Source organism: Manacus candei, unplaced genomic scaffold (assembly GCF_025592945.1).
Source record: "Manacus candei isolate 608988 ecotype Guabito, Panama unplaced genomic scaffold, ASM2559294v1 h1tg000073l, whole genome shotgun sequence".
Taxonomy (NCBI): domain Eukaryota; kingdom Metazoa; phylum Chordata; class Aves; order Passeriformes; family Pipridae; genus Manacus; species Manacus candei.
The window spans coordinates 4,361,470-4,387,223 of NW_026138121.1; the positions used below are offsets into that span (position 1 = coordinate 4,361,470).

The 25,754-nt window shown below is 50.5% G+C and overlaps 1 protein-coding gene across 3 annotated transcripts; it reads right to left on the reverse strand.

Moving 5' to 3' along the window:
* DENND2C (DENN domain containing 2C) lies at positions 1–25,653 on the reverse strand. Of its 3 annotated transcripts, none has more exons than XM_051808546.1 (19): positions 25,609–25,653; positions 17,949–18,848; positions 16,251–16,399; positions 15,592–15,704; positions 15,057–15,224; positions 12,186–12,282; positions 11,424–11,468; positions 9,131–9,318; positions 6,942–7,051; positions 6,400–6,469; positions 5,994–6,071; positions 5,100–5,240; positions 4,308–4,456; positions 3,744–3,921; positions 3,373–3,414; positions 2,308–2,413; positions 1,214–1,453; positions 849–935; positions 1–273 (listed from the first exon to the last, which is right to left on the reverse strand). In XM_051808546.1, the coding sequence occupies exons 2-19, from the start codon at positions 18,725–18,727 to the stop codon at positions 242–244; spliced, it is 2,772 nt and encodes a 923-aa protein (XP_051664506.1). In that variant the 5' UTR covers positions 18,728–18,848; positions 25,609–25,653; the 3' UTR covers positions 1–241. The 3 variants fall into 3 exon arrangements, with proteins under 3 accessions (XP_051664506.1, XP_051664504.1, XP_051664505.1); XM_051808544.1 differs by lacking the exon at positions 25,609–25,653 and adding an exon at positions 23,368–25,548; XM_051808545.1 differs by lacking the exons at positions 1–273; positions 849–935; positions 25,609–25,653 and adding exons at positions 2,801–2,817; positions 23,368–25,551 and having other exon boundaries at positions 1,314–1,453.
* Positions 25,654–25,754: the final 101 nt, after the last annotated feature.

Consider the following 25,754-nt stretch of genomic DNA (forward strand, 5'->3'; position numbering starts at 1 on the left):
CCGCAAAGAACGGAGAGACGGGAAGGGTTCGGATCGTGAGCTGGTTATTGATCCACGAGCTGGTTATTGATCCACGAGCTGGATCTCGATCCGTCAGCTGGATCTCGATCCATGAGATGACTGTTAACCCAGCACAAACACACACACACGGAGCCCCCGCCCCGCACAGGGAGCCCGGCCCCGGGCAGGGCCCGGCGGCTCCCCCGCCCCGGTCCCGCCGCTGTCCCGCAGCAGCGCCCGGTCACTTCTTCTGGAGAAATTTCATTTTGTTGCCTGCGGGGAAAAAAAAACAGCTCTAGGAGATTTACGTGAGGGTGGGGAGGCCTTGGCACAGGTTGCCCAGAGAAGCTGTGGCTGCCCCATCCCTGGAAGTGTCCAAGGCCAGGTTGGACAGGGCTTGGAGCAACCTGGTCTAGTGGGAGGTGTCCCTGCCCATGACAGGGGTGGAATGAGATGATCTTTAAGGTCCCTCCCAACCCAAACCATTCCATGATTCTCCGTGAGCTGGAGACACGCCAGGAGCATCTGGCAGAGTCACACATGGCCACACTCTGCTACAGACACAACTTCTGAGTGTGTCCTCAGCCAGGATCACAGTAAGGATCATGGCTGGACATCCCCCGGAGCAGCACCTCTCACAAACTTTAGATAAAGATGTTTTGCTTAAAAATAAAAGAAAAATCTTGCAAAGCGTTCGGCATCTCCTGAAGGGGCAAATCTAAACAAAGGAACACAAGTGCACAAGGCAAAGAAGGGGCCCTGCTCTCCTTTGCATCAAATTAATTATCCAATAGCTAAAATTAATGAAAAAAATTAAAAATCAACAAAAATCAAGGGTCTCCCTTTACCAAGGCTGCGAAGGATTTTGTTCATTCCAGTTCGTTCCGTCTCTGGAATACTCTCCAAATACTCCAAGGCACGGATCTCAAAAAGGCCTAAAGAGAAAAAAATCCAAAAGAATTAAAAATCAGTCACCTAGATGAGCTACTCCACTCTTTGCCATGTGGCATCTTCTATGATTAACAAGGTTATGAAAGGAAATCCTGCATGTAGTGTCTGTAACCTGCAGGATCGAGCCCAGAAAGGAGAGATGCAACAACTCTCTGCTTCATAAGATGAATTTTGTTGAGTAACTGGAAGAGAACGGGGCTACCCCATATGCCAAAATCCCAACAGGACAACCTTCCAGGACAAGAAGGAAGATCAAACCTACCTTTGACCACGTTCTTGCTCAGCTCCCGGTCCTGGATGAACCCTGCAAACATCTGTGTTTCCATGAAGAACTGCAGGAAGTGGCGCACGTTGCGGGACACGTGGGACTTGCGGAAGGGCTCCCGCTGGAACACCCGCTCCCCCTTCTCCGTGACGGTCATGTGCAGGGAGTAGTGCCCAACAATCTCCACAAAGAACTGCACAAAAGCCTCGGAGACCAGCGAGTTCAGAGTCATGTCCCCTGCGAGGAGGACACAGAGGGATTTCCCATCACTTTGGTCATTCCTCTTCCAAAGGAGAAGCAGCCCTTAGGTCCTTCTTAGCTCTCAGGAAAGCAGTGACCTCAGTTATTTTTTGGGCTGGCTGTCTCAGACTATGAAATCTCAGATGACTCTTTGATATCAAACAGGTCACAGCTCAAATATTCAATTTCCCATGTCAGCTTTGTGCTGCAGCTGGGACAGGTTCAATTCTAAAGCCTTTCCAGTAGTTAAAGCGTTCAGAATTCCATTTTTCCTGCCAAACATCTCGTGTCTAATATGCTGACAGGCTAAGTTTAATTCTCTTAAAGAATTAGACAAACTACAGAACACAAACCCACCGGAAAACTAACTTTGTTACCTCTCATGTGTATGGAATTACATCATTTGACAATGCCATTCTCTGCAGCCATCCAATGCTTTTTAAAACTCTCACACTTCCTTATCTGATGGATTATGTATAAATCAGTCCAGCTTTGAAAATGATCTGTCAGAGTACCTTCTAAAGTACAGAAACTCTCTGTTTGAGAAAAGCATCGTCTCTGCCACTTAAGAAAAATCAAAAAAACCTCAAAGCACGGGAACTGATGCCCTTGGCCCAAGGAAAACTACAGCTCTGCACATACTGATTGTGAAAAGAGGAACAACTGTCAGCACACCAAACTTCTCACACGTTCACAAGCAAGATGTCCTCAGTGGGATCACAGGGAAACAGCTAAAATGTCCCTTCTTGATGTTTATCCCCATTTGCTCATTTTTATACCAACTCCACAGCAGCTATAAAGATCTGCTAATGGGAAAACACTTTTCCACAGAAAATTTTCCACAGAAGTACCTTGTGTGTCACTCTGCCCATGTGACAGGATTTCACTTCGTTCTTCCAAGACTTGTACAAGTGCAGCCTGGAGTTTATGAGGCAGGATCTCGTCTTCATCTGATACCTACAGACAAAAATTGGCCAAGGAAGGATTTTTGTGTTAGATCCATCATCAGCAGAACCAGGGAACAGATTAGAAATATCCATAACGTGCCTAAAGCAGTTGGAGGGGAGTTACTCTGGGATATGGTGGATCTTGGTGGAGCAATGTATTTGTTTTGTAGCCACAGAAATGAAAAATATTTGCTCAGCACCCTCCAGACACGTTCTGTTAAAGTCACACACACAGCTGGCCAACACAGAACATGTGCTACAGCCACGACACGGACTCAGGCTTATTTCAGCAGTGAAAAAACACACAACAACAAACAACAACAAGTCTGTTGAGAAAATATGACAAGTCTCAACCCCCCAAAATTGGGGTTTTAAAAAAACCCCAATCCTTTAATACCTTTCTCCAGTTGCAGGCTGCAATGCAAAACAGGACAGTGAGGTGAGGGAAAGGAGAAGCAAATATCCTCCTGAACTAGTAATAAATATCCCAGTTTGGAGGTCCTTGTCTGGTGATGCAGAAGCACTTTAGGTGGAGTTCAGCAAAGAAGCACAAGTGAACTGTGATAATTTGTTCCCTAGATTATCACTCCTGGGGAAAACAACCACCTAAACCAACAAACACACCTCACCTAGATGAGAGAGGAGAAAGTATTTTACAGAACAAGTACAGGGAGAGACAGCCAGAAGGCAGCAGAGGATCTTAGTGATCTCCTTCACATAATAAACCAGGTATCCATTTTTAAATTCAGCTCAGACAAGCAGCATCTTTGGCTATGCAGAGCTCTCCATATCATGCAAATGGGATTTTTAAGCCTGTTCCCTTCTCTGTCAGTCCAAAGGGATTACAAGGTTATTTCTTCAGCCACTGGAGTCTACATATGAACACCAGCTTATCCTGAGTGCTTGTTTGTATTTCTTTCATTGATGCCTTTTCCTGGCATGAGTGACTGGCACTGTTATTTCACTCACCTCTTGCAAGAACTTGTCGGCACAAAGATCAACAATGAGAACCTGAGGAAAGATGTACAAAACACGCTGACTCGTAACCAGGTATGTTGCTGTACAGAAAATAAACCCAACTCTTTTTATTTTTGTTTTTTTTAAATGTCCTGTCACACAAGTTCTGCCTAACTGCAGCCTGTGTCTAAGAACAGTGAATATTCCTGTCTCTAAGAACAGTGAACATTATTTATCTTTGATAACACTGGAACACCCTGACCGGTGTCTGCCAAGTTCACCAACTTCTCAAAATGGTTGAGTTTATATTAAGAGAGAATCCAGAGATTATTCCAGAGGGGGCAACCTCATCCCACTGACACTGTCCCTCACCCCATTCTCACCTCTTCTATGGGCAGGTCCTGGAGCTGTGGTAAGGAGCAGGAGAGAATGCCAATAAGGAACGGGGTCGGAGAGCACACGATATCGATCATAGAGGCTGGCAGGACTGGGATGTAGGTGTGCTGCCAGGTGAAGGGGTAAAGTGTTGCAACAGCAGCGTGGCCACACTTAGACAGAGTGCTGGAAAGGTGAGAGAGGCACAGGGTGGATTGTCAGTGTTTCCTTCAGGTCTCAGCTCCAGCCACAGGTTAGAAACGCTCAGGGCAAGTGTTTGTGTGCAGCAGCAGAAGTCCCGTGCACCCACTTTTAAAGTCAGTTATGGGGAGCTAAAACAGCATCAACCCAGACTAAAAAGGCAAAGTAGGCATATTTCCTCTTGTGTAAACAGCATACTCCAAAATCTAAGCATGCACATGTTGTGTGGCAAGTGCAAAAGGTTTTCAAATGCAACTAATTACAAAAAGTAAAGACGCTTGCACGTGGAACAGGCCCAAAGGCAGAAGAAATAACAGTACCCAACAACAGCACCCCTCAGAATGAACTACTCAGTCACACTCGGTTGTTACCTTAAGTTGTCAGCCACAAAGATGACCCTCCTTTCCAGCAGGAGAGAGGCAAAGACCCGAATGGTGTGGGGGACACTGAGACACTGGAAGAGGCACTCGAAGTCAACGTGCTCGAGCCGAGAGTCCAAGGGGCGGCAGAGCTCCATCACCTGAGGGGTGAGGGAGACACAGAGTGCTGGGGGAGCCCAGAGCTGCTGCCCCTCAGCCTGCAGAAAGGAGCCCGAGGTCAGAGCTCATCAGGGTCTGCAGCTTCCTCACGAGGGGCAGCTCTGATCTCTGCTCTCTGTGATCAGAGACAGGACACAAGGGAACGGCTGGAACATAACTATGGAGGGTTATGTTGGATATCAGGGAAAGGTTCTTCCCCCAGAGGGTGGTTGGGCACTGGCCAGGCTCCCCAGGGCAGTGGGCACGGCCCCAAGGCTGCCAGAGCTCAAGGGGTGTTTGGACAACGCTCTCAGGGACAGGGTGGAATTTTGGGGTGTCCTGTGCAGGACCAGGAGTTGGACTGGATGATCCTTGTGGGTCCTTCAAGCTCAGGATATTTTGTGATCCTAACTAGGGCTCAGCACAGAGGACTCTCCAACAGCTCCTCCTTAAAAAGCAGGGAATCACTTCCAATGCCGGGGATTCCACAGAAAGCTGGTTTCTGTAACAACCTCCCTTGCGACTTCAGGGCACTTTCCTCAGATTAAATATTTACAGGCAGCATCACTGCAGGGCAGTTTGCAAAGAGGCTCTGTGTCCCAGAGACCCCACTAACAGAGGGAAGCCCCTCCTGATCCCTGTTACCTCATCCCCTGCTCCGGGCAGGAAACTCCTGACGGTGATGGTGCGTCCCGGGGCGGGGAACGGAGCCTCCATCACGCTGCGCATGAACGGGTGCACGAGGGCTGGGGACATCTCTCTCCTCTTCTCCACTTCATCCAAAATCTGCAAGAAAGCACGTGGGGCACCGGTTCACTGCTGCTGGTGAGCCAGGGGAGGTGGGAGCCCCTCTTTGAGCATTCCAGGCTATGGGGAAGCTCTTCCCCCTCGCTTGGGACCCTGTGAGAGCCCCTCTCAAGTGCCTGAACAACCAAACAGGAACAGCTTCCTGTGAGCACAACTCTCCATTCCCCAGCCTCCTGCTACTGGAAGGAAATGTCTTGTGTGTAGCATTAAATCCTCATTATTTAGAGGAGTAAGAGGAGCAACATGCCACCACCCTCCCCAAGAAACCTTCCTGGAACATTGTTCTAGAAACTCTCTGCTCCAACAATCACAATCAGCTTTCATCAAAGTTTACCCCTGTATTATTCTGCCCTTTACCAGCAGCACTTTTCCCCATTCTTCACCTCTTTGTCTCCCCTCCTCATGGTGCTACAAGAAACAAGGTGAGATCTACCCCATTCCCAAACTGATTTTCCATTTCCAAGTCATGGAAGAAGAGGATGAAGGGGCACCCTCAACAACACCAGGTATCAGAAGCCACTTCCTGACAGTAATTACTGAAGGACCTGTGTATTGGCTCACAAGTCTCTGCACTAGTATCATTTTATTTTCCCTCTCAAAGCAAAGGCAGCAAGAAACCCCCACTCTCAGGGGATGAGCTGCAATCACTAAGCAATTCTAGGCTTGACAGAAGCCTCCTCCTGGAGCTTGCAGGCTGTCAGAGACTCGGGTGACAGGCTGTCCCCAGCTCACCTTGGAGAAGAGGTTGAAGCAGCCCAGGCGGCTCACGATGCAATAAACCTCGGGCAGGCGCTTCCCCTTCCCTTCTGGCTGAAAGGCAACAGCAACAGCTCTGCTGAGAACAGGGGTGCAATGAACAACCCAGTCCTCACACTGCAGCTCCTTCACAGAATTCCTTCTGCTGCACTTCCCTCTACACTTAAAAGATTCCTGAGGAATGCCCAGCTTCATGCCCAGAGCCTGTTTCACTATTTCTGGGGATCACCATGACCCTTCCCGCTGCATTTAAAGGGTTGGCACCTCCACAGCAGCACAGGCTGCACACCCCACATGGAAAACCACCTCTGATTCATGTCCTGCACCTGACTCTGCCTGTGCAATGCATTCTGTACCCTCCAGCCCACACACAGACCCTTACCAGGAGCTTCTTGCAGTACCCAAACCAGCGGCTGCCGTCCTCACCCGTCAGCACGAAGGAGAACGTTTCACTGGGGAACAAAAGGCAGGGTTAAATCAGGGTTAACTCACCACACAGCTCAGAGAAGACACCGACAAAGCACACAAAATAAAGCCATTCTCCTTCTGGTCATGTTGAAGATCCCTGGCTGTGGTTAGCAAGGACTGCAGGCTTTGTTCAGGAGGAAAGCCTGCAGCCCATGGGCTCTCACTGAGCTATTCCAGCTCTCCTCCTTCCCAGCTGCTTCTCCATTCAGCCAAGGAGCAGCAGAAGCACTTCCAGCCCCAGCAGCTGGTTTTGGACAGATGTCACAAACTTCCCTAAAGGAAAGACAGTGCTTGGGCAGAAGCAGAACTCCGAGCCCACGTCCCCACCTCATCTTCCCCTGCACAGAGGATCAGCCTTTCCCATTTTCCCTTGCTCTGGCTGCAGTTCCTCTGGCACACACCAAAGCTCTCAGCAGTGCCTGTTTCAGGCACAAGCATTCAAAACCAAGTCTTTACCTTTTAAGGTCTGATGCAGGAAACCAGTCTTTGGGATCTGGAAAGCAGAATCTGGGAATGACCTTTAGCCTCTCTTCAGTATCCTTTGACTGTCTGAAGGGATGTTCAGGCTGGAGGGGTAACACATGCATTTGAAGTCACTGAGGTTGGTGCACAGCTGCAGCATTTAAAACAACAGAGAAAGCATCTTCCTGACACTTCCAAATGCTGATCCATCAGATAACTAATGCACAGGTACAGGAGAATATATTCTGAATATAAGAGATTCCCACTCCCCTCTTGCATTTTTCCTGCTGACTGGACCTTGGTAAAATGACCCAGCTGGTCTTGGTAAGAACACAGTAAGGATTTACAAGCACTCAAGTTTATTGGGGAATGAAGACAGAACTGACCCCCCAGATGATGGCTGGGTCAGCCTACCTTGGTTCTATCCCTAGGAGATTTGAAAACACTAACAGGAACAGGAATGTGTTCAGCCTGTGATGTGCAGAGATCACTCATAACTCGAGTGCAACAACAGTCTCTGAATCACACATTCCAGCTACACCACGTGTGGCTTCAAATCAAATCCCTCAAAGACTAGAGGCCAACTCTCCATACTCAAAACTGCCCAGAAAGGGCCAAAGGAAGGTGTTCAAATAAGAGAGATCACATTTAAGCAGGAAATGCCCCCGAGAAGTGAAAAGTTTATGGCGTAAAGCTGGTTTTAGACACTCAGCACATCCAGGCTATTCCAGTGTCCCAAGCTGTGACAGCTCAAAGGAGCATTAGGAAAACAGACCAGCATTTTCACAGAGTAACAGTTGTACAAAAGCTTTGATGTCCTTGGGCACACAGCCCAAAGAAGAGGGTGACAGCAGATTACTTGGAAGCAAGGCTAATATTAGAAGGGAGGCAAGTCTGTAATCAGAACACCTCCATAATTACTTGGCAATCCTTCCTGCAAAATCCCAGTATGACAGTGTCCCATCATAAGCCACTCATCAAAACACTTTAATTTGAGCAGAAAATAAATAAATACTGAGAAAGTAATTTGTTGTGTCAGTGCACTTACAAAAGCCAGTAAAGAGCCACATGGCAGAGCTGGGTTGTCTGCTGGGGCAGCAGGAGAGGAGCCCTGCAGTGCCCTTCCCAAAGGCAGTGGACAGACTGAGAGGTTGCAGCTAAATCTGCCACACTCCTTCTTTTCCCCTAACACCCTAAAGTTTGCACTTTTAGCAAGTATTATTCATGTATTTTAAGTTCTACCCACTAAATTAACACTGTGCACTCTTTCTGGCTGTAGCTCCTTATCCATCTTGTGAATCCAGAGCATTCACACATTTAAGACACAGGAGTTACTTGTCCATAAATCCTTCAGGCAGGTGGAAGTGGGACACTGTGGGTCCTGCTGGGGTCCCACATAACCCCCCCTCAAGGAATCTGACATCTCCTATTTGGATGACATGCAGATTCCTTAATGATCTCTGGCTCTCTCCTGGCAGCACAGTCAGAATTCCTATCTTTGTCCTGGTTTCAGTGGAAGGCAGCAGTACAAGCCTAGGCAGTGACAGCTGAATATTCATTTCAGTCTGGAACCACAGAAGCATCAAGGCTCCATCTCAGCTTCACAACCGTGTACACTGAGCCATAACTCAGAGTCACACACTGATTTTGTCACCCACCTGGGCTGAACAGCTTATTTCAAATGGTTCGTGGTAGCTACAGCACTTCAGCTTCCACAGCTCTCCCCTGGCTGGGGGGTTGGTACACATAGCTTTGCCTTTTTATTGTTATTTTTTTCAAAATAGCATAAATAAGCATATGATAAGATTCCAGTTCCTGTGTACCACCAGTCAAATTGTTTCACTCCCTGCTGACAGATCAGACTGCCAGAATGAGATCCTGCCAGCTTTGGGAACAGAGCAATGCACTCCCTTCCTCTCTCTCATCTGCCTCAGCAGGTATCACAATCCTGTGTGGATTTATGGTACTTCCAGGAAATTTGAATTAAGTAGGAGCCTTCCTAGTTCCTAGTTCCAAAAAAGACAATAAGCTCATTACCAAGAAATATATTCAACAACCTCCCAGTGCCATACATTAAGTCTGTAACAGAGCAAGGTGCTTCACATTCCAAGCCTGTATCCCATCCTTAGGAAGGGAAACGCTGCTGAGTGTGTTTTGGGGGCAGGTTTCCAAGCAGCTCCTACCTTGCTGGGGAACTGCTGGATGATCTGTGGTGTGTAGGTCACCTCAGATGGCTTCCTGTGCAGGGACACCACCACAAAGAGCTCAAACAGCCGCTGCTCCTGCAGCTCGATGAGATCCCTCTCCAAGGTCTGGTAGTGCGGGTTCCTCTTGGAGGCTGCCTGGACCTGCCGTGGGCACCTGTGGTGACCTGGAGGGAGGAATAAATCCCAAATCAGCCCGTGGAGGTCACTGCCACACACCTGCAGGTCACAGAAGAGGACTCATCATCATCTCTAGAGGGGGAAAAGAGATGGGTGGATTTGCCTGACATCCCTCCTTCTCTCCGCGGGATACGGGACACCTCAAGCTCCTCAAGCACAGAGCTGCCCTTCTCCCCGGTGACAAGTGACAGGCTGACAGGAAAGATTTCCTCACAGGAAGGGTTGTAAAGCATTGGCACAGGCTGCCCAGGGCAGTGGGGGAGTCACCATCCCTGGAGGTGTTCATCAAACGTGTGGATGTGGCACTTGGGGATGTGGGTTAGTGGTGAACGCGGTGGTGGTGCTGGGCTGATGGTTGGACTTGATGACCTCAGAGGTCTTTTCCAACCTCAACAGTTCCATGACTCAGACAGGGAGCAGCTCTGCAAATCCCTCCTGACCAATATCCAGCATTCTCCTGCTGTCCTGATGTCCTTCCCATGCACCTTGCAGTGATGTGCTGTGGTAATGGCTCCAGTAAACACCAGTAACTGCCAGGCAGCGACTCTAAAGCAGCACTGGCACTCAGGAAAGGCAGAGCCAGTTTCCTGGCCAAGAAACCTCCAGGCTGGGGTGTCCTGACAGGCAGTACAGACTCACAAGCACAGGCACAGCACTCCGACGTCAGAAATTCCTGTGGCCCAGGCACCGTGACACATTCTAGACACTTTCAAACAACTCTCAAACCAGGCAGTGACTCAATCACTGCATTTCTGCAGAGATTCTTCACTCTCCATTACTCTCCTTACCATAAAAAAGTGGAACCTCATTATTTGTTCCAAGTTAAGGCCTTTTCTATCTTTCCCTCCAAGCAAATGAAACTCCTAAAACAATTCACAGAATCCCAGAATGGTTTGTGTTGGAAGGGACCTTAAAGATAATTTTGTCCCACCCCCTGCCATGGGCAGGGACACCTTCCACTGGCCCAGGTTGCTCCAAGCCCTGTCCAACGTGGCCTTGGACACTTCCAGGGATGGGGCAGCCACAGCTTCTCTGGGCAACCTGTGCCAGGGCCTCACCACATCAGCCAAAACCAAGGAGCCAAAATCAAGTCTGTAGTTTGGGTCTGTGATCAAACTCAGGACTGTGGAACCAGACAAACACCCAAGTGACTTCTCCCCAGAGAAAAGAGCATTTCACAGCACTGTATAAAACAGAACCAAGGGAAGGAATTAGGGGGGGGATAATCTCAAGTGTTGGCAGCAAAGCTGACTAAGGACCATCTCCCAGAAGACACATTTTAGTTAAGTGTGACTCTACCAACCCCAAAATTAATCTGTTTCTTGTGACAGGCAGATTAATGGCATTAAACCTCCAGCGCTCCTGGGAAGTGGCAGAAATAGAGGTTGGTTTGTGATGCCTTAAAAATCTATATTATGTAAGGTTTTAGTAGAGCTCATTATGACTTTTAGCTCGCTAAGTACCTTCGTACAAGATTTCTGAAAACGCTGTTTAACATTCCTTGTAAAGAATTTCAAGATTTTAGCAAGGTGAAGAGCTACTCATCTGTAGAAATGTACTAAAAAAAACACATAACAGAGTCCCACTACTTTATATAAGTAGTCAAAGCTACCCAGAGGCCTTGAATCCATTGCAGGGAGGACAGAGATCAAGAGGAAGATCAAGAGGAAGATGAAGGAGTGGTCATTTCAAGACCACTGACTCAAATTTGGGAGGTGTGGCAAAGGTGGTATTGTAGGAGATTTGGGAAGTGGGTGTAACAGATGATGTAATGTCTATCTAGATATTACAGTATAAAAACTGCAGAACCTCTGTAATTCCCTACTTTGGGAATGATTCCTGAGCACCCAGCCTGCTGTAAATAAATGAGTGCTTTTGGTTTCTAATACTCAGAAGAGTTTCAGAGAGTTATTTTCTGGTGTTCAGGTATCATTTGTCACAGCAGCAGCTCCCAGCCTTGGAGCTGGGAAGCTCTCAGAGGTTCCCTTTCTCTGTCTCAGCAGAAGTCACCACTAATTGTGCTCATCCCATCAGAGCCTTAGCCAAGGGTGCAGTGCTGTGGGGACAGGACCAGCCCCTGTGATTCACTCACTTTTTGGCTGATTTTCCGTATCGCTTTCATTCCCACTGGTTTCACCTGAAACACACATAGTTTTCACTTATTAGCCATGCAGAAGGAAGATGGGCAACACCCAGTGTTGGGAAAGAGAGACAACTCGAGACTCATCAGATCAACATCCCTCAGGGCTGCCCACCAATCCTGCCCAAAGCACCAGCAAAGGGCAGCTGGTGCTGCCAAATGTGTTACAACAGTGAATTTCAAAAAGCAGAGCTGATATCAAGTCACTGTTGTCAGTAAATGACCTGAAGGTCAGCTGAACACAGGCAAAGAGCAGAAACCAGGGGCTTATTTGATACTGCTATAAAACTTTGCAGAGCTGCTGAACAGAATGTACTATAAATAAAGACCACGCTACAGCTACAAAATCAGAACAACACAGGAATATCACTTTAGAGGCACAAAAGCAGTGAGTGGAGTAGTCAGAGGTAGTTCTTGTGCCAAGTGGTTTTCTGAGGAATTTTTGGCTTTACTCTGCTCCTTTGAAAAAGCATTTTTATCCAGTAGCTCAGCTCTTCAGGCTCAGAAACTTCCACTTGTGACAGTGTTAAACTTGGGTTAGGCAAGTGTTGCCAATCCTAGTGATGCTGAAAGCTCAATTCCAGCCACAAGATGTGGGGTTTAGCACTGCTGTGTCAGCCCAGCACGGGGTGGTGGTGCCAGGCCAGGGTGTACAGGAATTGTGCCACTCAAGAGGTTTTATAGCACAGACAGTGGTGCTGGAGACCACAATACCTTTCACTGGAGGTGCTTCTCTCCCAGCAGGACTGAGCAGCTTCACTTTCTTCTTTCCACGCTTGGAATCAAAGATCTCCTGGATTTTCAGTACCAGCTGAAATCCAAAGCAGAATCAGAGGTTAATGTGAGGGTCCAGAAAAGGGTCTGGGGGTCAACCAGATGGAGCCCAACAGCCCTAATCCAGCACCACAACACTTGGGAAAAGCTGCCCAAATCCTGGCAGGAACCAGCTCAGAGGCTGGAGCACTTCTGGCCCAGCTCACTGCAGAATAAATGGGCACAGATTTCTGCTGCAGCAGAGGGGTTCCTGTGAGCACAACCCAAAGCTGACACCAAACTGTGCAACATTCTGGAAACTGTCACACTTCCTTTACCAAACAGCAGAAGTGACAAACTGTCTGGCATCACATCTCCATTTTCTATTAAAAGCCAACTGCAAAGGCACTTACAAGAGCATCTTAAAACCCCTCCACCACAGAGGACTCGGAATTCCACACATTCTCCAGCATCCCAATTCTTTCCAAGCCCAGAAAGAGCAGGGCTCTCTCACTGTACCTTGGAGCCTTTTTTGGGGGGGTTGTTTTTTAAGTTTGCTGCTGCATTTGGATGTCAGCTCAAAGAAGTTTCCCAAAGCACAAGTCAGGCACAGAACAAGGCTGCTCCAAGCACAGTCCTTGTTCCAGGGTAGTTTGTTAAAATGACAGGATTGGAGCAACCTGGTCTAGTGGAAAGTCCCTGCTCATGGCAGGGGGTGGAATGAGATGAGCTTTTGGAGCCTTTCCACCCAAACCATTCTGGGATTCTGTGATTTTTGCATGGGTGAAGACAGAGAGTGGGACATAATAATGGGTTTGTGCTGCAGGGACACCACAGACCTGATCCACTGGAAGGAAAAGGTTGGAAAAAAACACAGCCCAACGCAGACTAAGCTACAGCCATGAAAGAAGGGTCAGCATTTAGACACTTGGAGTTGACTCTGTTAATCTTCCTCTACTGGTCACAGCACCCCTAAAACCAGAGTCCTGACAAGTTTTGTGACCCTGTCACAGGCTGCCCTGGACCTGCCCCTCACCTGCCAGGAATGCAGTGCCACAGGGGCTCCCTGGCTCCCAACATCAAAGGCGGCTCTTGCTTCATGTGAAGAAGGATTTTCACTGGGTGCAGGGAGCAGGTCAAGTTCATTCTTGTCTCAAGTTAAGAATTCGTTAAACTGAACGTAGGAGGGTGGGGCCCAGCCATTTGTCACCACAAATACTACATAAAAAGGAAGATATTCCAGAGAACCTGTTTTTCAGCTCAAGCCTTCATCCCCAGCGCAGCAAACTAGGCTTAAGCTCTTCTTTTCCAGTCGATTTCTCCCCATTTTCTGCCTCAGCCAGCCCTCCCAGCACAAGGAGGCAGCAAGGAACAAAGAGCCCACAGCACAAAGCAGTGCTTCTCCTGCCAAATCTGCCTTCTTTCCCCTTTCATCCAGCCTTACCTAGAGAATTTCCATTTCTGTTCTGATTTTTGTGCAGTTGAGTCACCAGTACAAGACCCTGGGTGTGTTTAGGGCAACCATATGTTTCTCAAGCAAAAAGTAAGTTTTTCTCTATTTAGACTCCAGTCCTTTTCTCAATCTCTCAAGCAATCTTGGCTCAATTCCTCAGGAGCAAAGAGAATCAAATGCTCTTCCTGCATGTGAATCGTTACCAGATTTTTGGAATAGGTTTGCTTCTGGAGAATGTTTTATTTTCCCTCTCCAAATGAAAGATACTCTCCATCACAGTATTTTAATAATCTTGCCATCTCCTTCCTGATTTTCCAGACCTACAGTTTGTTTAGAAGCACAGACAGGAGTTACTTGATACTCCAAAGCACTTTAAAGGTTTGAAAAGGCTTTTGCAGCTGTCCAACTCTACCTCACAGTCCTGGGCAATCTGAGCAAAGACATGTGATTTTTCACAAGAAAAAAAGATCTGCAGAAGTGAAATGATTTTACCATGGCAAAATTAAGTCCTTGCCACTACCACAAGTGGGATTTGAGTCCCATGCACAAAGTGCCACCACAGTGGAAGCTGCAGTTCTCCTTCTACAGCACATGCTGCATTTTATCACTGAGGGACACAAGCTGGTAACCAATCCAAGCATCCACATAGGTTCCCAAGGCATCAAATGAGAATTACAACAGTCCTCTATGTGAAGGTGGATTTAAAGCCTTTCTCAGCTCTCTGGCCTTTGCAGCCAGGCAGGAGGGAGAGGCCAGAGGGGACAACTGTATGAAGGCTTTGTGAAATGCACTTATCCCTGTTTGCTCCTCTTCACCTTTAGACCATGGAACAGCTGTTCTTGATGCCAAGTCAAGACCTCCAAGCCAACATGCCAAGGAACCAAGGGCCCAGCTTCCCAGAGCCATCCAGTAACTCAGGGCCTGCAGTGAGAACTTAAGGATGAGTCTGAGCAGTCACTGGGAGCAGGGAACATCCACACACCATGGTACAGGACTGCCCCTTCAGCTCCCAGAGAGCACAAAACCAGCATCCTTACACTCCATGGAAACACTGGGAACAAGGCTTAGATGACAAAGCAGGAGGAAGAGCCTGTAGTCACACACAGCCCTGATTTCCAGGTCAACACTGAGTACTCTGTCGATTCTTGGCCAACAAATCCACCACTGCCCCAGCTAGAACGGGCCCTCTGACCCCCAAACACCTACCCTGCCACTTGGAGAGGGAATGGGATGAGCAGAGTCACTGGTCCACACACACAGCAGCACCCAGCAGCACCCACCTGCCAGGCAAACAGCTCTGTGACCACTGACAAAGCACTTACAACGCAGCAGGAGTTTGAAATGCCACACAAGAACAACATTTCACGCTTCAGTCTCACCCAGGGCAAGTTCTTTCTCCTGCTGGCAGCCTCCACTGCTCGGAACAGCTTCCACTCGGACAGGGTGACGGGCAGAGAGGTGTCCTTCACCACCCTCCCTTGGAAACTGGGCTGGGAGGGCTTCAGCTCAAGAGACTTGCGGCTGAGGAAGGCAGGTTTTGGGGGAGGCTGGAAAACAGAGTCAGAAGAGATGGTAAAGCAGGAGATCAAGCTTTGGTCCAAGGTCAGAGTCAAAGGAGTCAGATTACAGGTGGCAAATCTGCTCTACCAAACTCTGCACCACACCCCACCCACTGAAGTATCTGACCAACACTCTCTTGTTCCTATTCTTTTGCTCTCTGGCAGCTTCATCAACTGCCCCTGCCATGCCTGTTCATTATTTACATCACATATCATTTACATTAATAACAAACAATAAAAAATAAGGAAAACCAATGACTGGCAGTGGAGAATGTGGGGCTGGGGGTGAGCACAAAGTAGGGCCCTTATGAGGATGACTCTGCAAACATCTGACCATTTAATGCCCCCACCCTACCTTGGGAGCCCTGCTGATGCTCCGGGGAGGGGGCAGCTTCCAGACAGATGGGACCTTCCAGAGGGGTAAGGGCAGTGCTCCAATATCTTCATAAGGGTTCTCTTTTGCAGGACCTGGAAGAAACATTGGATGGGGGATTTATGAAAGGAGATAAAGCCACGTATTCCTGCAAGGAATATTAGCAGGGAAAGTGTGCAGTTATGAGCCAAGCTTTAACAGGTCTGAGAGGCCTGTTTTAAGATGGGTTCCCACCACTCAAATATCCTTCTAACCCACTGCCATCCACTTGGCAAACTGTACATGGACACAGCAGAACAAAACACTTCCACCCCTGCAGAGAAAGCAGCTCTGTTGCAAAGCAGCTAATTTGGCAGTGTTCACACTGATCTGTGGGCAGCACTCAGCAAAACATCCAAAGAGCTAATAAAGACATCAGTGTAGCACAGACCAACCCCAGTGACCTTCCAGGACACCTGAAATCAGGCTCTTCACATGCAGATAGCTACTAACACCAACAAAGAACCCCAGAGGGGGAAGGACTTAAAAAGTCACAGAGCTGGAAAGGGCTGGAAAGGATCCTCATCCTCACTCCTCCCTCCCCAGCAAAACTGCACCCCTTAAACAAAGTGAGGGCATCCCCCAGAAGCACAGGCACATACAGATGATGTCCTCGTAGATGTTGTCCTCTGACTGTGTGTAGACCAGCCTGGATCCTGTGGTGCCATTTGTCTCCTCCCGAGGTCTGTGGGAGCTGGTGGCTGCCCTCCGGCTGCGGAAGCCCTGGATGTCCTCAAACTCAAAGGATTTCCTGGAGGAAAACCAGTGTAACTTCTCCTAAAGGCACCTGCCTGTACCAGTGAGTTGCTGTCTCCAGTCCACACATGGTATGGTCCCTCCTTGGGGCCACCCAGCACACGGGTGCCCCACTCTGGACTCTGATTTCCAAGTGTTGGGGTTTAACCCCTCAGCCCCACGCAGCCACTCACTCCCACCCACGGGATGGGGCAGAGAATCAGAGGGTAAAAGTGGGAAAACACATGCATGGGTCGAGATAAAGACAGTTTAAAAGGTAAAGCAAAAGCTGCACATGCAAGCAAAGCAAAACAAGGGATTAATTCCCTATTTTACATGGCAGGGAGGTGTTTGGTATCTCCAGGAGAGCAGGGCTCCATCAAATACAACAGTGACATCACTCCAAATGTCTCCCCCTTTCCTCCTTCTTTCCCTAATTTTTATTGCTGAGCACAACATCACAGAGTCTGGAATATCCCTTGGGTCACTTGGGGTCAGCTTGTCCCTGCTGTGTCCCCTCCCAACTCTGGGTAAGCACAGCTCAGCAGTGACTGACACACTGCTGTGTTATCAGTATTTTCATCACAAACCCAAAACACAGCACCACACAAGCTGCTAGGAAGAAAATTAACTCCATCCTAGACCAAACCAGCACATCAAGTGAGTCCTACTCACTTACTCTGGAAGGTTTTTAAGTTAAAACTGAAGCTGGAGGCTCCATGGCCAAGCAGGGTCCAAGTGAGTCCCGTCCTGTCAGAGGCAAGAACCCAAAACACGTTTTGCAGACTTGCAGCAGCACTCAGAATCAGGGCACTGCTTTCTACTGGACCTCTCCTACTCATGCTCAGGGTGTTCATGCATTTGTGAGCTGGCATTTCAAAATCATGGCACAGAGGTCACAAAGGAGCTGGCAGGGATTCAGCCCAGAAAACTTGGGTTGTTGCCACACACTTTGCCACTGTGAAAGGTTTCAGGACCTCGAGCCTCTTCCCTGATGGTCACGTGCACACCTCTCTAGCACAGCTGCCCCAGTTCTGTAAGCAGAACTAGCATCAAGCTACCTCAGAGGTTTTTTACACACAGGAAAGAGGGAAAAACAGCCAAACTTATTGCAACAGGGGAACCCATGCTCTTCAACTTTAAGCAGCAAGAGAATCCTTCACTCCCAGGAAAGCCAAATACTCAGCAGCCACAGTGCTCCAGCAGAAAGCCAGTCTGCAATCCACAAATTGCAGCTGAGGGCAAGCTCAGGGCAGAGCAGCAGGCAGGGAGCAGGCAGGTGTCTCCCTGAGGCCAGCATATTGTCACTCCACTCTGTTCTAAGGTGTGGGGCTGACACCTGTTTGGAGCCTGCAGCCTTCTTTGCAAGATTATCAGCAGCAAAAGCAGTGCACACACAATGCTGGAAAGGGGATACTTTCATCCAGGAATATCCTCTCCCCTTCAGCAGAGGCATCAGCAGTAGTAGCACCTCCACAAGGGTATTGTGGCAAGCAAGCTGCTTAAACCCATCGAGAAACTGAGATAAGGAAACACGTTTCAGACATGAGAGATGAATTATGTACCTCTGGGCTCTCCCTCTGATCCTCCTGCTGTCTGTTCTCTTCTCAGGATTGTTGGAGGATGACACCAGGTCCCTTCCACACTGCTTTTGCAGGGGAACTTCCCTGGTAGCACTGGAATCTCTACAACCACCAGCACTCTTTTCTGCCAGGTAACGGAAAGTCCTACAGGGTTTGGGTGGTGGGACAGGAGCTGGCTCCTCCTCTTGCCCCTCAACCTCAGAGTAAATGTTTTTCAAGCTCCTCTCTGCCCCGCAGAGAGAGTCCACTCCTTTGATTTTCAGTTCTTTTTCCGTGGAGCCAGAGCCCCCTCGCTTCCTCTGAAGGTCCAGGGGAACAGGAGGGGCTTTGCCAGGCAGAGGGGGATCTGCTCTCCTCCACAGAGCTTGTGAGGTATAGAAGTTCCCTGGGGGCAGTGTCACCCCTGGGTCCAGGAAGCCTGTTTGCCCCTGTCCTTTCCCCTTGGCTTGGGAAGCTGGGCCATCACAGCCACCAGTCTGCAAGCAGGTCCGTGCACCTTCCCTGAAGTCCAACCCCAGGCTCTTTGGATCTTTGGACCTGCCCTTCTCTGTGTGCTCTGGCTTCACGTTGGATACAGCATTGCAGCTGGGATCATACTTCACCCCAAAGTCCTTTGGCTGCTGCCTCTCCTTGCCGGGGCAGCCCCGTGTCCTCCCCTCCCACTGGGAGATCTTCTGCTTGATGTTGCGGCAGTGGCTGCGGGAGAGGGTCTGCACGGCCGAGCGGGAGAAGGTGCCGTCCACAGAGCTCGTTGGGTGCATGGCAGGTGCCACTGTGCTCACAAACACCCCATCTCCAGCCTTGGCCAGGTCCTGCTGTGTCCTGCTCACACCCAGCGTTGTGGGAGAGCCCCCGGGCGTCAGCGCTGCCTCCTCGCGCGACCTGGGGACAAAAGGGAGACAGGAACCATCAGCTGCGCTCCAGCCGTGAACTTCAGGACTTCCAGCCCCCCCTGAACTTCAGAACTTCCAGCCCCCATGAACTTCAGAACTTCCAGCTGCTCCCTGGCAATTGCTGAAGAACATTCCAACCCAAATCACATGCTCGGGACGGGCTTCCAGGGCGCGCTCCCCACAAAGCCTGTTTGTGCAGCGCACATTTGGGAGGGTTAATGAAAGGAAGTCGAGGCCTCACCGGCTAAAAAAACAAACAAAACACCACAACAGGAACAAAACACAGTTAGGGATCCCAAGGGTCCAAACCCAAGGAAATTATTTCATGGAAGAGGAACACAGCAGCGTGGATCTGAGCCAGCCCCTCTGCTTGGACCGGCACAGCCCAGGCAGTTCCTCCTGATGCTCTGCACTGCTCAGAGCACCTCAGGCAGCACAGAGCCAAACCCCTGCAGCACTGTGAGCTCTCCACTCAGCAGAGACACAGCAGGACATGAAACACCACCTCTCTAGAAAGGGAACCACATCTACTTCTCCAGAGAGGCAGCAGCAGCAGGACACTGCAGCTTCACACAGGACGAGAACAGCTGTGATGGCTGGAAAAGAGCCCGACTCTGGAGGAGTGCACCCTCCTCCCAGAACTGCTCTCCTGCTGCACAACACAAGTAAAAACCTGCCTGATGTTCTGTTTGTCAACACCTGACCTACATTTGCCGTCAGAGAGACGGGAGGGCAGTGGTGCCCAGCCTGTGGTTTGCAGCCAGGAAAGTTTTAACAAGCAGAAGAAGTTGGTGAGTTCTCATGCTCAGGAGAAAAATCGCCCTGTGTTAAGATCAGCAGAAGAGAAGACACTCTAAAGGAACACTCTGGCTTCTTCTACCCAAGCAGAGCCTGCCCAAACAGGAGCTGTGATGTTTGAGACTATCCCAGCGTATAATCCAGAGGATACAGCAAACATCCTCCAGATATTCCAGCAAGGATGGCAGGTGAAACCACCAGGGAGAACTGTGGTGGCTGTACAGACCCAGCACCTACAGGTCCAGGATGGCCTCAGCACAGACATTCCACGTGTGCATCCTCAGCCTCAGAGCCCTTTGGCTCTACCTGTAGCTCACAAGGCATTCCCAATATCCTCAGATATGCCAGCACAGTTGAAAACTCACCCTGGACAGAAGATAGCAGCCCTTAGGCTCTAACAAGCTCTGTTCCTCCCTTTCTCTGGGCAATTATCCCATCTCAGAAGTTCCAGCCCTCCAGGTCTATTTAACATTCCCTATTTGTGTTGGGAGACAAGCTCAGCAAAGCTGGGCTCAGGCCAGGGCAGCAAGCCTGGCCACTCTGGTTTTGGTAACATTCCCCTGGCACCAAGAAGTCTCACTGCAAAAAGGCAGAACAAGCAGCAAGCAGTGCCCATTCCACACATGCACAAAACCAGAGGATCTCTGCAGAAAGCAATCCAGAGTCACTCCAGGTGGGAACAGGGGCTAAAGTCACACCAGACCTGTACTCAGGTTCCACCTGACAGACCCAGCCAGCTCCCACTGCCACACACACGTCCTTCAAAGCTGCTGTTTCAACACTCAGCCTGCACTGACTCACCAGAGCCTGTAGGAGTGGGCAGAGCCAAGGATGGGCAGCAAACCAGGCTGGGAGACAGAGGAGCTTAAACCTGCCTGACAAGGATGCCCCACGCACCAGGCTGGGTGTGGAGAGTCCCCAGCACAGCACAGACCCGCATCCTTCCCGCTGCTGGCACCACACCTCAGATCCCAGGCTCCAGTGCTGTCCCTGGCCCTGCTGACCCGCTTGGCTGAGGCACTTGTGGTGCAATGAAAAGCAAAACACCAGCCTTGGTACATCTACTCGACATCACCAGTGAGACAGCTCACTGGTGAAGGACATCCCCAAGCAGTTCAGGGATGGTTTGGGCACACAGGGCACCGAGCCTTGGCTCTCTGCTGCCCTGTCACCCTCCCCCAAAGCAGCACTGCTCGCTGTGGGAAGCAGCTCCCACACTGTGGGTTCCTGCAGTCTGGCATTGCTCACCACACTGTCCCAGACAGCTGCCAGTAACTCTCCCACTCAGCAGTGAGCAGGATAAACTTGGACAATCTGGGTAAGCACAGAGCTGGGGATATTTGCTCCATCATCAGCATTCCAGCCTGCCCTCAACGCTTCCGTAGCCAGGCCACTGTGAGACCCCTTCCTGCAGGGCAGCCAGGGGCCCCTGCCCTCTCCTATAAATAGGCATTGCTGCCAAAACATCCTGAGCCAGAGCAGAGCCATCCTTCCTCCATCCCTTTCTGCACAGCCCTGATTAGCAGACAGGAAAGCAGCTTTCCCTTTTCCTGTGCCACTGTAATTACTCTGCAGCAGCAGCACTCCAGGATGCTCCCGAGGACTGGAGGCACAGGTGAAGAAGGAAAGGCTCTGTCGGGGTCAGCCAGGTGAGGAGAGGGGTGAAACAGCCTCCTGAGCCAGTGCAGCCTCACACCAGGCTCCTTCACTGCCCTCCAGGTCTTCAAACACGGGATTGCTGGATGCAGAAATAGCACTGGGAGAGGCCGTGAAGGACACTACAGTGCAGAGCAACAGGTTTATCCACAGGACTAAGCACTTCCAGACCAGAATTCATGGAGCATGGGCAGCCCATGCCCTCAGCAAGCCCACACGCTGCACCAACAGCTCCCTTGTTTCCCAGGGGAATATTGAGAGGGAATTCCTCTCCGAATCCTCCAGCTGGCAGCTCCTCCAGGAGCAGCCTGGCAAAACATCTGCATGGAATCACAGAACATGCTGAGTTGGAAGGGACCCACAAGGATCATTGAGGGCAGCTCCTGGCCCTGCACAGGACACCCCAAAATTCCACCATGTGCCTGAGAGTGTCATCCAGCTCTGGCAGCCTCGGGGCCGTGACCACTGCCCTGAGGAGCCTGTTCAGTGCCCCACCACCCTCTGGAGGAAGAACCTTTTCCTGCTATCCAGCATCCACGAGGACAAATCACTGCACAGAGCAGGCTGAGTAGCCCTGCACAGCTTTCCAGCTGGGTCCATCCCTGCTGTGCCCAAGCAGGGCAGCTCTGCCAGCCTGCCCTGTGCCCTTCCTCCCATGACTCACGTTGGTGAGGGTGCAACAAAAACTGCCTGTGCTGCAGCTTCCTCAGCCAGACAGACACATTCCTGCTTCCTCATATCGAGCCATGGCCCAAGTCAGCCCAGTGCTCCTGCCCTCTCCCACTGCCCACATCTCTGCTTCCACAACAGGGTCACCTTCCACTAGACCAGGCTGCTCCAAGCCCCATCCAAGCTGGCCTTGAACATCTGCAGAACAGGACCCACACTGAGTTTATTCCCTCTCCTTCACCATAAAACTACCACATAATGTTACTTCCCCAGCCCGTGCAGCTCCACACACCAGCTGGAGAAGTACTATTATTACTGAGAAGGTGAAGCAATAAGCTTCACTCACCTGAAAAGCCAAAAAGTTTTGAGTGCAAAGCAAAAGATCTTTCCAAGGCACATCACTGATCTCAGAACTACCAGATACAGCCAGACACACACAGCTCCTGGCTCATCTTAAACACAGACAGTAGAGCACAAGCTCAAAGCTTCTCCCCTGCTCAGTGCTCTGCCAGACACAGCCCTGAACTGCCTTTTCCAAAATAACCATAATAAGGGGGAGAGGAATTCAGCCCTTCACCTGCCCAGGCTTGCAAGGCAGTGGCTGGTATCAAGAACTAGGCATTTAATCTCTTGTGAGCTTGGGCAAGGGTAGAGACTGATCCTTGGAGAAGAAAGAGCACACTGGGGTGGTGGGATCCAAGCAAAGACACCCCCAGATGCAGCCCAGGACAGTCTAAAACAGCTCAGGGACATAGAACTGGCAGAGGCCACCTGGGTCAGGCAGCCAGCACTCGTATCAGGCACGACACACATCATTCCCATCACAAACTAACCAGATTTGTGATGCTTCTCTCCTGAGATCTCCTCCCAAACTCCTTCAGTGGCTCTCATATGCTTCCCAGTATTTCCAGAGAAGCCAAATTCATCACCCTTGCTGCATCAGGACTTTACAGCAGGTCAGTGTAGTCAAGAATACTGAATTATTTCACTGAAAGCAGCAGTTTGGGGGAAAATGCTATAATTTCTAGACTAAGTGTCACACATTTCTCCCTAACTGCCTCTCTGATCCCAGCTGCATGAAGACAGCTTCCAAGCCTTTATCCAAAGGAGAAGAACGAGGCACGTTCACAGCACATGACAGGTAGCCCTGACTCTTTTTCCAGTCCTGAATGCCAGAGAGCACATTACACATTTTCCATGCAAAGTCTCGAGACAATTCCGTTTCCTGAGACCGCATTCTCACGGAGAGAAAGCTGCCAGTGCTTTTCAAGAGTAAAATACTGCCTAGTGCTGAGGTCAAGCCCACCCACTGCAGGTGCTGCTGGAAGCCCACAGCCCCCTGCCCACGCCAGCAGCTGAACAAAGGCACTGACACAGCTCCTTACCTTGTCCTGCTCCACAAAGGGCACAGGAACACACAAATCACCGACGCGGCGAGTCCGCGCAGCTCTGAAGCAATTTCCTTTTATGAGAGCTGTGCAGTCCCAAACCACCCAAGAGACCTGCTTGTCACCAAGCCTGCTGTGTCAGTAGCCAAATAAAAGACAGTTTCTGTTCTTCTGCAGTCTAGGGAAGCTGCCAGCTCGTTCCTGGAGGGATGAGGGCACTTCCAGCACCGCAGGGACCCCTTCCAGAGCTCCCAGCTGCTCCCATTCTGTTCAGCTCCAGAACAAACATGAAGCTCCTCTGAGCAACTCTGCCATGCTGATGCCTGACAGACACGGGCAGTACCAAAGCAGCAGATTTTATATCAAAATAAGTAACACTTCAGGAATGCAGTGTGCTTAGTCATTTCCATCTTGATACAAAGCAACTCTAACCACGAGGTATTAACTCGTTCCATGCTGCTGCATCTCACACTGAGGAACAGTTCTGCCTCATTAGATCCATGGCCACATAAAGCACAGCCCCTGGACACAGAAAGCATGATGCTAACCCTAATTACACCATAAAAAGATATTAAGTCTGACCTCTGCCATGAGGTCTAAGTCTTTTGTACTGATAAGAAAGATATATCTGGATCTTTCAACTTACAATCTTTTTCTAAAGTAAGTTTTTACCCATGCTAAAACAAAAACAAAAAAAAAAAACCCCAAACCAGAACTCTTTAAACATGTAAGCCCTGAAGGCTTTTATACCAGAGGACACTGAACCCACACTGTACTATTTTTACAGTCGTGGGGTTTGAACCTGACTCACAGTATCTGAATGCCCAGGGCAGCAATACTGACAACAGCAGTTGACTCAGCCCCTACACCACGGGCTGGCTCCCATCCCAGGAATGCTGCAGCTGCACACAAGGACTAAGACCCAAGGTGGGCACAGAGTTAAAAATCAAACACAATTTATCCTGGAGCCATTCCTTAGTGCCACCACCAGAGGTGAGATTCCAGCTTCCCCCAGGGCTGACATCACCATAAAGCCACGACCACCTTCGTGGTCCACAGAGCCCCCGTGGATTTACATGGGCCACCCCAGACAGGCTGTGTGGGGCCACCACAACCACTCATTCCTTTGGGAAAGTCTCAGCAGCACCGAGGCAGCTGCCCCAGGAGACTCAGAGGGTGCAGAGCAAGGTAACACCATAAAACCTCTCAGACATCATCTAGATAATGTGTTCCAGAGCTGCAGAGAGTGAGTCACATCCATACTGGAAGACTGAGATAAGAACTTTGCCAGGCAGCAATGGGCAGCACTAGGACTCAGCATTCCAGGTCAGAGCAGAAACCACAGCCACCACTGCCCAAATACACATTTCCAGGGGCTGCTTATCCTGCAACTGCTCTTCTGCTTCTCTTCCATCACTTGCTGACACAAGTCACGGCTGTGAAAGAATTGCTCCCACCACTGCCTGGGCTCTACCACACTCTTATCAGCCCAGTGTCCTCTCAGTCAGGCTGGAACAGAGGGAGCAGTGAACTGGGAGAGGCAAGGGGAGACTGGTCCAGGGTGCCAGCCCACACCCTGAGCCCGAGGACTCTGCAACCACTCGGGCCTGAGCACCTCAGTGCAGCACAGCACAAACACTTAATGCCACCGCAAAAAATCACACAGCAGTGCGTTCTTTGCCCTAAATAAACTCAGTGCAGAATCACAGCGTGGTTGAGGTGGAAGAGACCCAGGCTGGAGCACCGACAGCAGGGTGTCTCCAGGACGGCTTCTGGATATCCCAGAGGACGGGAATACGTTGCAGGATCCCTGGGGAGCCTCACCCCCATAGTGAATATGTGTTTCCTGGGGTTCGGAGGTGTTTCCCGGGGTTCACCTCCCGCGTGTCAGGCTGAGCCCATCCCCGGACACCACCGGCAGGAGCCTGGATGGATCCCCCGGCACCCTCCCTGCACGTAGGGACGAGACAACCCCCCCGGGCTCCCCTTCCCAGGCCGAGGGGGTGGCTCTCCCCCAGGACAGCCGGTGGCTGGATCTGTCACCTGCTCCCTCCCGCCCGTTCGCCCGCTGCCCAGGGCGAAGATGCTGCACCGGCCGCTCGCCGCCTGCGCCGGGCCGGGACACGGGGACCCCTCGGGGCCGGCAGCCGCGAGCCCGGCAGTGACTGAGGGAAGCCCCGAGCCCCCCCGGTCCCGCAGCCCCCGCCCGTTCCCGCCCGTGCCCCCCGCCCGTCTCACCGCGGCCTCGGCCCGCTCCGCCACCGCTCCCGCACGGCGCGCCCGCCGCGCACGGAGCCGCCGCCCATTGGCTGGAGCACCCGTCACTCATGTGACAATCCCGCCCACGGGTGCACGCAGCCGTCTACCATTGGCTGGTCACTCAC